Source organism: Gasterosteus aculeatus, chromosome 7 (genome assembly GCF_964276395.1).
Source record: "Gasterosteus aculeatus chromosome 7, fGasAcu3.hap1.1, whole genome shotgun sequence".
Taxonomy (NCBI): Eukaryota; Metazoa; Chordata; class Actinopteri; order Perciformes; family Gasterosteidae; genus Gasterosteus; species Gasterosteus aculeatus.
The window spans coordinates 21,686,736-21,700,643 of record NC_135694.1 but is presented as its reverse complement, the minus strand read 5'-3'; the positions used below and the strand labels follow the sequence as shown (position 1 = coordinate 21,700,643).

General features: G+C 44.0%; 4 protein-coding genes across 5 annotated transcripts; 3 read left to right on the top strand and 1 right to left on the bottom strand.

Annotated features, from left to right (window-relative positions):
- The first annotated feature begins 231 nt into the window (after positions 1-231).
- Positions 232-4,576, top strand: dpagt1 (dolichyl-phosphate (UDP-N-acetylglucosamine) N-acetylglucosaminephosphotransferase 1 (GlcNAc-1-P transferase)). Its single transcript, XM_040180152.2, has 9 exons — positions 232-919; positions 1,056-1,176; positions 1,280-1,493; positions 1,816-1,962; positions 2,243-2,327; positions 2,407-2,595; positions 2,699-2,786; positions 3,318-3,473; positions 3,560-4,576. Exons 1-9 carry the CDS (start codon positions 753-755, stop codon positions 3,623-3,625), a joined length of 1,233 nt encoding a protein of 410 aa, XP_040036086.2. The 5' UTR covers positions 232-752; the 3' UTR covers positions 3,626-4,576.
- A 316-nt stretch (positions 4,577-4,892) lies between these two features.
- Positions 4,893-8,202, top strand: hinfp (histone H4 transcription factor). Its single transcript, XM_040180148.2, has 9 exons — positions 4,893-5,492; positions 5,643-5,869; positions 6,120-6,231; positions 6,318-6,470; positions 6,567-6,644; positions 6,958-7,078; positions 7,180-7,318; positions 7,404-7,528; positions 7,627-8,202. The coding sequence occupies exons 1-9, from the start codon at positions 5,333-5,335 to the stop codon at positions 7,925-7,927; spliced, it is 1,416 nt and encodes a 471-aa protein (XP_040036082.2). The 5' UTR covers positions 4,893-5,332; the 3' UTR covers positions 7,928-8,202.
- A 500-nt stretch (positions 8,203-8,702) lies between these two features.
- On the top strand, positions 8,703-11,254 carry LOC144410191 (sushi, von Willebrand factor type A, EGF and pentraxin domain-containing protein 1). 2 transcript variants are annotated; one of them, XM_078105150.1, is made up of 5 exons: positions 8,703-9,014; positions 9,297-9,467; positions 9,557-9,724; positions 9,806-10,006; positions 10,120-11,254. In XM_078105150.1, the coding sequence occupies exons 1-5, from the start codon at positions 8,918-8,920 to the stop codon at positions 10,131-10,133; spliced, it is 651 nt and encodes a 216-aa protein (XP_077961276.1). In that variant the 5' UTR covers positions 8,703-8,917; the 3' UTR covers positions 10,134-11,254. The 2 variants fall into 2 exon arrangements, with proteins under 2 accessions (XP_077961276.1, XP_077961275.1); XM_078105149.1 differs by having other exon boundaries at positions 8,703-9,020.
- Positions 11,255-11,257: 3 nt separating this feature from the next.
- LOC144410192 (cobalamin binding intrinsic factor-like) lies at positions 11,258-13,474 on the bottom strand. Its single transcript, XM_078105151.1, has 4 exons — positions 12,358-13,474; positions 12,119-12,260; positions 11,851-11,984; positions 11,258-11,491 (listed from the first exon to the last, which is right to left on the bottom strand). Exons 1-4 carry the CDS (start codon positions 12,431-12,433, stop codon positions 11,421-11,423), a joined length of 423 nt encoding a protein of 140 aa, XP_077961277.1. The 5' UTR covers positions 12,434-13,474; the 3' UTR covers positions 11,258-11,420.
- Positions 13,475-13,908: the final 434 nt, after the last annotated feature.

Sequence of the window (13,908 nt, the reverse complement as noted above, 5' to 3'; positions counted from 1 at the left end):
GTGGTACTTATTCCATCAGTAGTCTATATTCTTGTTAGAATGATATAATAAATAAGTATACCTCGTCGCACCGACACAGTCACGTGTCCTGAATTTTATTTAGAGCTGGCTGTTAAATAAGCTTCATGGTTTTCTTGACAAGAAAGAAGGAAGACTTATGGACTTTAAAATCATTTTGACAGCGGACAAGCACACCGGTGGCAGCAGAAGACGTCACTTCCGTGTCAACACTGCAGTGGCCGGAAGCTGTTAAAGTTAAATGTTTGTTTACACGTCTGTCAAGAGAGCAATAACGTAGCGCGGAGACAACAGTCTGGACAACACCACGAATACAGTGGTATTGCGTTTATAAAACACATTAACTAAGTCTATGTGTTTATTTTTTTGAACACTAATGCTACATCTCGTTTCGTTTTGGATAATATTTTACTTTGAATAAATTGTCCGGAAGTTCCACCTCCATAACTCTCGGGATGTGCTTAAACATACGTGGAGTTCAGACATTAAGGCGGTGAGCCGATATTAGCAGCAATAACCCGTAATGCAGAATAGTATGGACCACCACCGCAACTCGTGGACTTATTTTTCTTTGACACCGGAAACACGGAGATGTATCACGCTTTAAAATAGCGATATGACACGTGTTTACATTACGGAAGACAGACGAAACTCGCTCATCGATCGACCTGAAGGGAGGCAACGTCAGATTAGCTAGAAACGTGATTTGATTTATTAGAGACAGACCAACCAAAATGCCTGGAAAAATGTCACCAGTACCCGTCCTGCCGTTAGTGATCAACTGTTTATTTTCTGTACTGGGCTGTATGGCCACATTGAAACTCATTCCTGCTTTCAAAGACCATTTCATCTCAGCCAGATTGTACGGAATGGACCTAAACAAAACCTCCAAAAAGGAAGTGTGAGTAATTGTCTATGTTATGCTATGTCTATGCTATGATTTCTCATCCGTGATCACATTTAATGTGTCTTGTTTGGAAGCTAAATGTGCTCATTCCCTGCAGTAAGTTTCTCTTCCTGGTCCATCCTTTTCTCAGCCCAGAGTCCCAAGGAGTCATCAGTGGGACAGTCTTCCTCATCATCCTCTTCTGCTTCATCCCGGTGCCTTTCCTCAGCTGCTTTGTAGGCGATCAGTGCATGGGCTTCCCACACGACGAGGTGGGTCGACCGATGCTCCTGCAGCACACCTGTTTGTTCCTCTCAAATCTGAAACTCAACTATGTTCTCTGTGTTGTTGTCTTCTTCCTGGGGGGTGGATCAGTTTGTACAGTTGATTGGTGCACTTCTGGCCATCTGTTGCATGATCTTCCTGGGCTTTGCTGACGACGTCCTGAACCTGCGTTGGAGACACAAGCTCCTGCTTCCCACCATGGCTTCCTTGCCGCTGCTCATGGTGTATTTTACCAACTTCGGCAACACGGTCATCGTGGTGCCGAAGCCCTTCAGGGCCCTGCTCGGGCTGCATTTGGACTTGGGTGAGTTGTGATGTTGTCGGCAGCATTGTCTGGTTGGGACCAGTCACATCTTCCAGATCGACTGACCATAAGTGCATTTCAACCATAAGGATACACACCCTCCTCCACCATGACCTCCGTAGGGTTACTCTTTCAACGGTGAAAACGTATCTCCCTCAAAAACATATAGTGAATGTCTTTAGCTGTTAGATTTTCTTCCCATTATTCTGATTGACACACATCAGGTTTTGGAGCAACACATTACACGTTTGTTTTTGTGGATACTGTGTCTTCTGTGGATGCACTCACTTTGCAAACTCATGTCATGTTTGATCTTCCGCAGGTATTCTTTACTACGTCTACATGGGGATGCTTGCAGTTTTCTGCACAAATGCCATTAACATCTTAGCTGGCATCAATGGCATTGAGTCAGGTCAGGCCCTGTTTATCTCCGGCTCCATCATCGTCTTCAACCTGCTGGAGCTCAGTGGTGTGTGGCTGTTTCCTCTCGTATGACCAGCATTACAGACCACACACTTGGACTTGGATAACTTGCAATTTACTTTAAAAATCCTCAAACAAGTGCAAGTAGTTTGGAAATATGTGTTGAATTATTGTATCAGAGAGGTGGAAATGAATCACCCTGTTCAGACTGAATGTGGAGCAGCATGATTTATAATTGTGGCTGTTTCATATAGCCACATTTATAAAAGTGAACTTCTTTCCTGTGGCTATCTTGCAAATGACTGAACATGTTTCGTTGTTATCAGGAGATTATCGCGAGGACCATATTTTCTCACTCTACTTCATGATACCGTTCTTCTTCACAACATTAGCACTTTTCTACCACAACTGGTAAGTTAAACCGATTGCCTGAGGACATTTTATTGAAAATACAGCGGCATGTATTATGTTAGGCCTCTATTTCTCTCAGGTATCCTTCATCCGTGTTTGTTGGAGACACTTTCTGCTACTTTGCCGGGATGACCTTTGCTGTAGTCGGCATCCTGGGACACTTCAGCAAAACAATGCTGCTCTTCTTCCTTCCTCAAGTGGTTAACTTTGTCTACTCCTTGCCTCAACTGTTTCATGTCATCCCCTGTCCCAGACACCGGCTCCCCAGGTAACAACCTTAAAACTAGTTTTCAACATTATTTCCTGTCATTTCTGCTGATTATGTACTTTTAATGTTGCCCATTCACCCTCTTGACTTTCTCCCATGAAAGGCTGAATCATGACACAGGCAAACTGGGGATGAGCTACTCTAAATTCAAAAGAAAGGACCTCTCTAAATTAGGAAACCTCATCATGAAGGTAAAGCTCTAAAACTCTCGTATTTAAATGTGAGAAAAATTGTATATTCCTCTAGCCCAAGATATTGTCCTCAAATGTCTGGTTATATCAAGTGTCCGTGTGCAGTGTCAGAATTAAGCGGCCTTGTTTGCTTTGCTTATGCACGGCTTGCACATCATACACAGTACATACACAGAACTGCCCATGAGGGTAACATGTACCCTCAGTCAATGAAAGCTACTGGGTAGCACTGCAGACGCAGTAAAACCTTAAGCAGCAACAACATTAGCAGACTAGTTAGTTAGTATTACAGACCCCCTAAGTAAACTTGCATATCACTTGTCAGATAATCGGAGAGAACTTTTATTTTGTTTCATTAAATCAATTTATGTAGCTGCTGACACCATTAAAACTGTGGACAGCGATTCAGAGGTCTCGTAGCAAGGTTAATATAAAAAGTACTGGTATAGCCTGGTCAACACACAGTAGAGTGGCAAGTGTACTGTCCTGTTTATTGGGTAATGACAACAATGTTTCTATGATCCTCAACAGGTGGCCGAGTTATTAAAGCTGCTCGAGGTGCGAAGAGGCCAAGAGGGAGATGATGATTTTATTGAGTGCAACAACATGACCTTAATAAATCTGGTCCTGAAATTACTCGGTCCCACCCACGAGAGAGACCTCACAGTCATCATGCTCGTCATACAGGTCTAACAAATGCCATGGAATAGTGTCGGTCATTGGGATACACGCAGATGTTTCGCTGACCTTGTTCTTTTCTGTGTCTCTCCCAGGTGATGGGCAGTGTAGCTGCCTTCGGGATCCGCTATCATCTGGTGCGTCTCTTCTACGACGTCTAGACAGCAGTCTGGGAAAGAGGACAAACCATTGACTGAGAGGATATGATGTTTTATGGGACTATTTTTACAGACTCATCGGTCTATTGATAGACTCCATTACCTCACTGTTACTTTTCTGCATCAGACTCTGCTTGCAGTATGCACCTAATGCAAGGTTCAAAGCTATGTTTCACTTTGTACAACATTTTCACATGTGCTCAAACATAAAACTGCTAGGGGCTGACGTAAATAGCGGTGTACTTTTCTCCTTAATTTCAGTAATTGTGAGATCGAAAAAGTAACTGAGACTTGGTGATCTTATGTGTCCAACCCGAAAGTATATTTTTGTACTTGTTTTTTAACGTGGGAATGACCTTTGGTTTTCGGGTCGACCAACATTAGTGGCTGATGGCACTAACTTGTTTTGATTTGATAACAGCTTAATGGATGTAGAAGTGCTTTGAGAAAATGTGAAAAGTTCACCCTGCGGCCCTTTACACGATTCTGCTGTTTAAGGTGAGATGGCTTAGTGAAAATCTGCCCAAGAAAACCTAATTTATTGTGATTGGCAAGCCATGCAACATGAGTAAAATTAATGAATTAGTTAATATACAATTATTGTTTGTTGGTTACCTTACAGAATGATCATTGTGAAGGAAAGCAATGATATGAGGCTATAATCAATTTGAATACCAAGAATTAGGTGGAGATGGGTAAAAAGACATTAAAAGAGTTGTCAACAACGATACTAAGGCAGAAGATGGGTGAGAATGACGAAAATGATAATCATTCATACCCTTCTTGGTATTATAGCTGTATTTTTATCTGATATTCATTTTCCCCCCAAGGTTTCAGCGGATATCAATGTGAAATAAACTGGCACTGGAATATTTTGCTTAGGAATGTAAATACGAGTGAGAAACTTTACTGTTGAAATGGAAGTCTAAAATAAAGAAATTAAACCTCAGAAAATGAAAATATAATGATTGCCATCATTATTATTGCTGGTATTTTATTTACTGTTTAAGGAACCAGGTGAAGATGAATAAATGTTTTACTACAAGTAAAAGTCAGCTCAGTGTTTTAATTATCAAAAGGAAAAGTATCTTAAAAAGGATTGCCATAAACAATGGATATTTATGTTATGCCTTGTGTTAATAAAAAGTTCTGATATTTTCATCTGACTTTATAGATGCGAGTCAATCACAACCTAAAAAATGCAGTATCAAGCAGGCTCTACTACTGTAGAGTCCGACACTGAGTGGACAGTCTGTTTTGTACGTATAAGTATATGTATTAATATGTTAAAGTCATTCACGGGGGATTATGGTAAACCGGTACGCTACACCCGGAACTATAGACGTCTACGTTGTTGACAGGGACACATTTGCTCAGCACACAGCCCGCGTTTCTTTTGCTCGGCCAAAACAACAGTTTATCCCAATTCTTTGCTTTTGAACAGCACATTATTGCGTTGACGCTCCCGTTCAACTGATGACCTAACGCAGTAAATGATTGCTCGTTTTAAAGTGTGTCACGACAATGTTTCCAAAGTTCTAGGGGACTGGTAAATGTTTCAGGGACAGTTCCTAGTTACTGGTTACAGTTACCTAACAGCACCTGGTGTTAGCTAGTTAGCACCAGGTTCTGCTCAAACCTGGTGGACGTTCGTCGCTTCGGTCTGTGGTTGAACCACTCTACATTTAAACCTATTTCCCATTCAGAGCTATGCCTCCTAACAAACGGATCCATGACAAAACGCTGACGCTGGTTTGCGAGTGGAGCTCGTGCCATGAGTCGTTCAGTCAGATGGATCATTTCTGCAATCATGCGGAAACTCACTTTGATGCTCTGAACGCGGCGCAGGAGGACGAAGAAGAGACAGAAGGTGAGGAGTTTAAATACTATAGTCCCAAGTGGCAGCCTGTGGTAGAAGTCCGTGTTTAATAATATATATCAAATGATGTGGGGGAAAGAAACCCTACTTCATCGCCACTTTAGCCAAATACTCATTGTTATCTTTATTTATTTTTTGTAGGGGTGAGAAACTGTCTTTGGAGAGACTGCGGGTTCTGCTCCGTGGATGGTCCTGAAGAGTTGCGCAGACATCTTTTCTTTCACTGCTACCATTCAAAGTTGAAGCAGTTGGGCCAGCAGGTGCTGAAAGGCCAGCCACAAATAGGGACCTGCTCCATCTGCCACCAGAACTGCAACCTCATCCCTGATATCCCAGACAATTTTATCTGCCTGTGGGAGGACTGTGAGGTAAGTTCCACACGGAGCGCAGCAAGATTACGTAAATATTTACTGACACGGTTCAGCTACATCCGTTCATACAACGGAGCGAAGGGAAACATCACTTGATACAGAAGATTGAAGGAGTGACTGAAACCGCTGGGTGCACTAATTGAAGATTTAATTTGGGGTTAGGGTTGTGAAGAAGAGTTTAAACCAATAGTGCTGGAACTAAATATGTCTGAAAGTTGTTCCTCTGTGTTTTTCACATCTTTTAAAGCAACCGCCGTATGAAAACCCAGCGTTTTTCTATCGCCATGTGGAGATGCACAGCCTGTGCGTTGACGTACCAGCAGGAGACCACGCGTTCTCGATACGCTGTGGATGGAAAGGTACGGGAATTAACACGGCTTATGTAACAATTCATAGATCAGAAATGATGTCGCTGAAGGTTACTAAGTCTCTAATCTCTCCACAGATTGTGAAGCCACTGCTAAAGGGCGTCCTAAGCTTCGGGAGCACCTGCGCAGCCACACCCAAGAGAAGGTGGTGGCGTGTCCGGGCTGTGGGGGGATGTACGCCAACAATACCAAGTTCTTTGACCACATCATACGACAGAGCGCCATGGAAGGTAACGGTCCCGTCACAATTATTACAGGAAACGTAATAACGCGTTTTGTAACTGTTCAAAATTTAACCATCTAAAAATTCTTTGTGTGTGTTTTAGGACAGAGGTTCCAGTGTTCCCACTGTTCCAAACGATTTGCGACCGAGAGGCTACTAAGAGACCACATGAGAACCCACGGTCAGTCCCTCCTTCGCCAGTGTTTAAAGATGACACTGTTCCTTTTTGTATGTTTAAGCTGAATAATTTAGAATCTCACCCGGTTGTAACTCGTACAACCGTTTTCCACAACATTCCTTGCATTTCTCAGGTAGACGTTTGTGCAGGAGCCTGTAATAATATCCTTGCATGTTTAGATATTGTAGCCTTGAATTGCAGCCATCATATCACCCTGCAGGGCTTTAGTCAATGCCTGTGCTAAGTGAAACATTGACAGATAGGTGTCATTAATGTATAATCTCATGACTGGTTCATCTTTTTCTCGCTGGTACAGTGAGCCACTACAAATGCCCGCTGTGCGACATGACTTGTCCTTCACCCTCTTCACTTCGCAACCACATTAAGTTCCGCCACAGTAACGAGAAGCCGTACAGCTGTGATTACTGTGAATACAGGTATCCGTCCTCTTCTTTCATCACGGCAAAACAAGATTGAGTTGTGAAACGTACACATTATTGTTTTCTTAATACTCTGAAACTTTATTTTGTGTTTGCAGCTGTAAGAATCTAATCGACCTGCGTAAACACCTGGATACCCACATTAGTGAGCCGGCGTTTCACTGTGATGTTCCCAGCTGCGGCTTCACCTCTCGCACTCTCAGCACCATGAACATTCACCACAAAAAAGAGCATACGGTGAAGGGGGATTATCTTTTAAATTATTCAATTTAACTGATTTTACTGTTATTTGTAGTTCTTAAATGTTATCTTTCTGAATCAGGGTAATTTTGTAGCTCGCTACAAATGCCACGTGTGCGAGCAGTGCTTCACCCGGGGCAATAGCCTAACTGTCCATCTGCACAAAAAGCACCAGTTCAAATGGCCCTCCGGACACCCACGCTTCAGGTAAGTATTCAATTGCCTGTAAGAAATCAACCCAGTGATGGTGAATTAGGGATGTGTGCGGTGTGGCAGCACTGATGGCCTCTTCTTCGCTCGGCCAGGTACAAGGAGCACGAGGACGGCTTCTTGCGGCTGCAACTGATTCGCTACGAAAGTGTGGAACTGACAGAGCAGCTGATGAGGGAAAGACAAAGTAGTCAAGCGGAGGAGGAGGAGGAGGAGGATGACAGTGGTCAGATTGAGGGCGAATGCCCGGGGGCAGCTCCCGCAGAGCTGCAGGTAGAACTGAGAGGGGTGCTGCTGGAGGAGCAGAGGACTGAGGAGCCCACCGCCAGCGTCGATGAGGCCAGTCAGGTCACGTTGTACGTTCTCACTGGAGGTTCATCACAAGAAGGGGACTAGGACTCTGACATCATTGCACGTCTTCTGACCCATTTTAATGGGGGTTTACTGTTTATTGTGTTGATACTTAATTTTCTAGTATTTATTATTTTCGAGTTATTCATTGTATCTTATTCTGTAACGTGTAGACAGTTGGATGCTAATGGTGCACTGCCTGGTGAGTTGCCAGCAACTTTTACATGGAAATGCTGTCCCACATATTCAGAAATACATCCGCCTCAGTGTGTATTTTATATCCTTCATTTACATCAATGAATAAAGTTGTGACATTAAAATCACCTTGGAAATGTATTCATCTTATTCAGACATTTTAAATATTGCGCAAAAATGAACCGAACTAAGAGGAATATGCATCAATTTGCTTTGAATCACATGGTTTACAAAAAGCTACATTAATAGTACTATCTGAAATTCATTATAGTGCCCCCTTGTGAGTAACTGCTATACTGCAACTATTTTATGACTCCATCGGGCACTGCTGGAGGAGAAATGTCATCCAATATGTAGTCAAACGGTTATAAGGTGTAGAAATATTCACTCTTCAACTAGATAGACTATTTGAAGGTATATTTCTATGTTCCTCCATTTGACCAAATAATATAGTAAATTGTAATCTTATCCAAGGTACGTACTTACAACATCAGGTGTTCTGTATCCAAACACTAAAACAACTGCTTTCCATAAACATCCAAATAATGGAGACTTCTCATTGGAAAAGCTCTGTTGAGCAGGTGACCTAAATCATGACATCTTGGCTTTAGCAGTGTGGAAGATTAGAGGCAGCGAGCAGAGCTTAGCTGAAGTGCTGCTCTCTGCTTCTTCACTCTGCAGTCAGTGAACTCTGCTCTACTGGGACGGCTTCTAATGGCTTTGTTTCTGTTGACTTTGCAAGAATGATGATGAGTTGAATGCTGCTGGGCAGCTCTAGAACTTTGACTCAGCTCCCACATCCATCATCTTTTTTTCTACAGAAACGGGTTGCATCTGAAGATGGACGCCATGATGTTACATCCACGGCTGTTGCTGTTGTTTGGGTCCTTCCAATTAGCCAATTCTCAGTTGCCTGGATGGATTGGGGAGGTGGAAGGTAGTGGTAAGAACTCCTCTAATGGCAGTATGATTTCATTTTTCATTCATGTTTTGTCATGTTTGTTTCTCTAGAATAACAATGAGGTATTTCTTAATGCTCTCTTTAAAGTCTAGAATTTGTACTTTGTTCTTTGTTCTGGTTCTGCACCCTCTTGGTTGAATGCAGTCGCCTTGGATAAAAGTATCAGCTAAATGATAAATCTAAATGTACATTCAGAAACATTTCCAATACCTTTTATAAATGTTTGTGATTTCTCCTGTGGTGGTACATGATAAAAAGCCAATACGGAGACGGAGTGGATTCCTCAACCAGATCTCATAGACGACGTGTATTGGTCCGGGTCAGCGCCCCTTTGTTTGGCTGGCTGTAAGGCGCGACACCAGGAGTTGAGGAGAGATCGCTGTGGAGACTCCACCTGCTGCTGGCTCGGCCAGAAGTCCCTATGCCGAGGTGAGACTGCCACAAGCCTCACTTCAGAACGAAGGCCCTTTGTCCGTCACGGCGCTTTGTGCCATGCTTTCCTTTCCGTTGTATGGCAGTGAACTGTGGGAGGCCAGATGTGGACTACAATGGAGTGCTTCATGGTAACGACTGGTGGGTGGGCTCTGTGGTGAGGTACACCTGTCGCTCTGGCTTCATGCTGGTGGGAAAACCCACCAGAATCTGCCAACCTAATGGCCTCTGGACCCCGAAACCTACCTGCCTCAGTGAGTAAACACTGAACACAGAGATCCCCCGATCCCTTATGATGCCCCTGGCTTACCATGTGACCTCCCTCCTCCTTTTAGGAATGTGTCGGCGGGGACGCGTTGAAATCAGCGAGAGGGAACTTAACGGGACGTGCAACTCCACCTGTGCATATAAGAGTTACTTTGGCCCACCAAAACAAGGCTGCTCTCGGATAGACAACTGTATGAAGAAGGAGAGTGGCTGGAAGCGCTTCTTTGCACAGTGCATCCCGTGCATTTGTGACTGTGCTTTGTCATGTGGTGAGTAGCTACGTCATCACAGCATATTTCATGTATTGATGCAATGTAAAGACATAGCCTTTTTTTCCCTTTGAGAAATCCCCTGCAAAACACCTTTATCTTTTCGTTTTTAGCATCCACTGGCTAGAATATGGAGAAGACACAACGCTACAATACAGTGGGGTCCAGGTGAAGAAGAAAGACACAGACAGCTACGCGAAGCCACGCATCGCTTCATCCAGTTGTGTGGACGAATCAGCGGACTGAAAATCTGGATCTTTAAAGACATTGATTGGATCTGTTTGGCACACTGAAGGCTACAGCTCCGCCTGGGTGTCCAAAGATAGGATTTTACTTAACTGACGAGAAGATATCAGAGCTTGAAGGTTTGAATCCTTCAGTATGTGAACTATCCATGTTTTGTGATATAAGTTGGCGGCGGAGTCAGGAACAATGTTAGAGGCCGTTTCAGAGTTGAGTCAAATAATAATTTGAAACACTTCAAATCAAAAAGGTTTTACTTGAAGTGGTGGTCTGTGTTTGATAAGAGGCTTATCGGATGAGGCAAACGACCGCTCACAGGATTTGGTAACTCTGAATTCATTTTATGTGATGGGACTAGCTCACGTGCTTTCCTTTTACATGATTCTGTAAACATGTTTGTGTTTCTAAAGAAAGAATGACATAAAGACAAGGAGAAAAGAGAAAGGGAAGTGAAACCACAGAGATTAGTGTCACTGCTCGTCGCTCCTCCTCTCATTCCCTCCGTCTCCGAAGTAGATGAAACCTTAATCTTGTTACTGGGGGAGGAGCTTTGGTTGAGGAGTCCGTTAGAGTCCGTTAACATGACTTTTGGTTTTGGTGTGGTGCACCATGTTCACTTTTGTATGTGTTAAGCATCTACTGTGAAAATCTATATGTAATATTGCAAAATTAAATCTTTATTTCTCATCTGCCTGTCTGAAGTCAACCACCACATCTCAGTTTTAAGTTTTTGATCTCGCGAGCATTATTCACTGGGTTATTGTGCTGGATTATTTCGAGTCAAACAGACTTTAAATTGTCATCAACTGAAGAATGATGTCACTCACAACATCGCTCTTTGTGGTATTATTCAACCTTTCTGCCCTTAAAAAATGTTGATGGACAGTAGCCTTCCTCCAATGTGACATGTCACGTCTTACATTGTCTCTGTGGTCTTTGAAGTTGTATTGCTTTGTAAATCTGACTTTCTCTGGATTTGATCAAATTAAATGCTCCTTACTGCCAGTAGATGTAGCTGCTTGTTTATTCTCACATCAGGTCACAACATTTAACTCCATTTGCGTTTAAAGGAACTTGATACAGCCATCAATGACCAAAGTGAGGGAAAAAAATCAAATTTATTGGTCTCCCACATCTGATCCTGAAGAGTTTCTTCTGATCAGCTGGTTCCTCACTGTCTGCGCCAGGTGCTGAACCTCAGGATAATGTGCTCATCTGCTACAGGTTGGTAGCAGCCAATTCCTGTGAAAAGGGTCACGTTTGGATCAGCAACTTTATCATCAACAGAGGGGCCAGTGGTTCGTCCATATGGTGCATTAAACGTAATTATATAATGAGAAACTATACTAATAATCTTCTTTAATCCAAAAAGCCAAGACGCAGTATGCAAACAGTCAAAAATGTCAAACCCGCACAAGGGTCAGTAGTAACAATGAACGGATGATCAAGGATAGGGTCAGTCATAACACGCAAGAATAATATTTTACAATAATCAAGAAGACGTCTTGGGGTAGCTGAGTGAAAAGACAACCAGTTATCCTGTCTCATTACAGCTCATCAAGTCAGACGTGCCGTATTGAATTTGTGGGGAGGACACTCACCAACATCCAGCCTGGTGTACTCTCCGAAGCTTTCTGACAGGATCTCCCAGTACGTCTGCTCGCTCTCACTTCCAGCCACTCCGTTCACGCTCTCCAGGAACAGGCCGAAGTTTGGGTCCTCTGTCACAGTGAACCTGGCCACACGGAGAGAGTCAGCACGTCGGTCCACGCCATGAATAGGTAATCACAAAGGAGGGAGCAGCCGAGTCACCTCTTAAAATAGGGCGTTATGCAGAGATATTAAAGGGGATGCCATGGGTGGTCTTACTTGAAGTCCTGCTGCGTCTCCTGCAGTCTCCTCAGGGCGCTCAGCAGCACGCCTCCCTCTACCACAGAGCTGAAATAGGACTCGGGAGTGATGTTAGACAGGTCATTCTCCACAGACAGTCTGATAGGACGAGCGCCCGGTCCTGCAGGGCAAGTTGGATTCAGTTATGGTGACGCTTTGCTGTGACACGTGCACACAAAAGTAGACTCGTTTAGGAGGATATTGTCTTATTCATCTACCTGTTTCTGTGAGAGCTCTCTGTGTCAGCAGCAGCAGAAAGCCTGCCGAGAGGAGAGCAGCCGTCCTCGGTGCCATCCTGTACGCTCTTGTCTCTCAGATGTCGACTAACACTGCGGCTCACTACTTATAGTGTGTCAGCCTGACCCTCATTTACGAGCACACTGCAGTTCTAGAAAGACTTAACTCCTGCTGTCACCATGTCACCCCGTAAAGATGCCTTTGCCGAGTTTAAATATTCACAGCCACAGACTGAAACTGTCAGAGCGATTGCTCTTATGTGGCATTCAGTCACTGTTAGTGTGTGCTTTATGATAGAGAACCACTGTTATCTCGGAGGCGACTTAACGATCATTTAGTTGATTAATGACCTTCCACACCGCTGCGTTTCCTCAAAGGGTGTGAATAGAACGTTTGGTTGATCTTATATACTTTATGTATTAACTCAAACCTATTCTTCAGAGAGTAAGAAAGGCCATATCTACATCTCCTTAAAGGAAATTTTGCAATCAGGATTTGGCCTTTTATGTAGGATAATGGATTTAAGTAGCATGCTGGAGCATAAAATCAATCCATCTTCATCTGTCTCTATAATGACAAGACCTTTATTCTCTAATCTTTGCAATGCTTTGGGTGGATAAAGGTTTGTTGGTCACGGTTGATAACCGAGGCACACATCAGACACAGAGAGGCGGGTCGCTTTGCTGAAATCACTCACGTTGCGACGGGAACAATCGTTTTAAATTGGTCCGATTAAACACGGCGGCTACAATTGGCTGAAAATGATTTTGACTTCCTCTCAGGGGTGAGGTAAGGCGTGCAGGGCCCGCGTGAACGCGAGTAACCCCGGCTGTTTTACCGAAAATAACCCGGGCACTGCAGCATCAGCACCAGGCAGCTGCGCAGGTGCGGCCTTTAAAGAGACAGCGGGCCCCCCCCCAAAAAAAAAACCCGAAACCGAAACCCTCCTGGTGAACAAATACCGTCAACAGGAGAGACAGCGGTGTAGCCGAACCGTCTGTCCCAGTGGGATGAGGCAGGAGGCGAAATAGAAAAGTGCAAATCCTCAGCGGAGCTTTATCCCGATTCCGTTGGGTTGTTCCATCCCTCTCGTTTCCCGAGAGACACGCGCACACAGATTGGAAAATATCGCTTTGAATTAGCGCGTGAGGGGCTCATTTAGTGAGGCAGACTGTGGCATCCACTATAAAGGGTTCTAAATTCCTACTTTCAGGTAGCCTCAAATAACCGTAATATCTTTCCAAACGGGCACGGGCACTTCGGATGTGTTTATCATCATGTGTCTCTAAATTTGCCTTTTCACAATGTTGCTCTCTTTTTGTTGTTTTGCGAGAATGACGATTATTATAGCGAGGATTAAAACCAAAATGACCCCCCCCCCCCCCCCCCCCGCCTCCATTAGCATCCTTTCAGCAACGCCCTGTATCCCAGACCGGCGTGCGTATACCGCGCACACGCACTAACCGGCCTGAGGGGAACGCTGCTGCTGAGGCATCTGCAGCCCGCTCGCCGCTTCCCACCATGTCACAGCG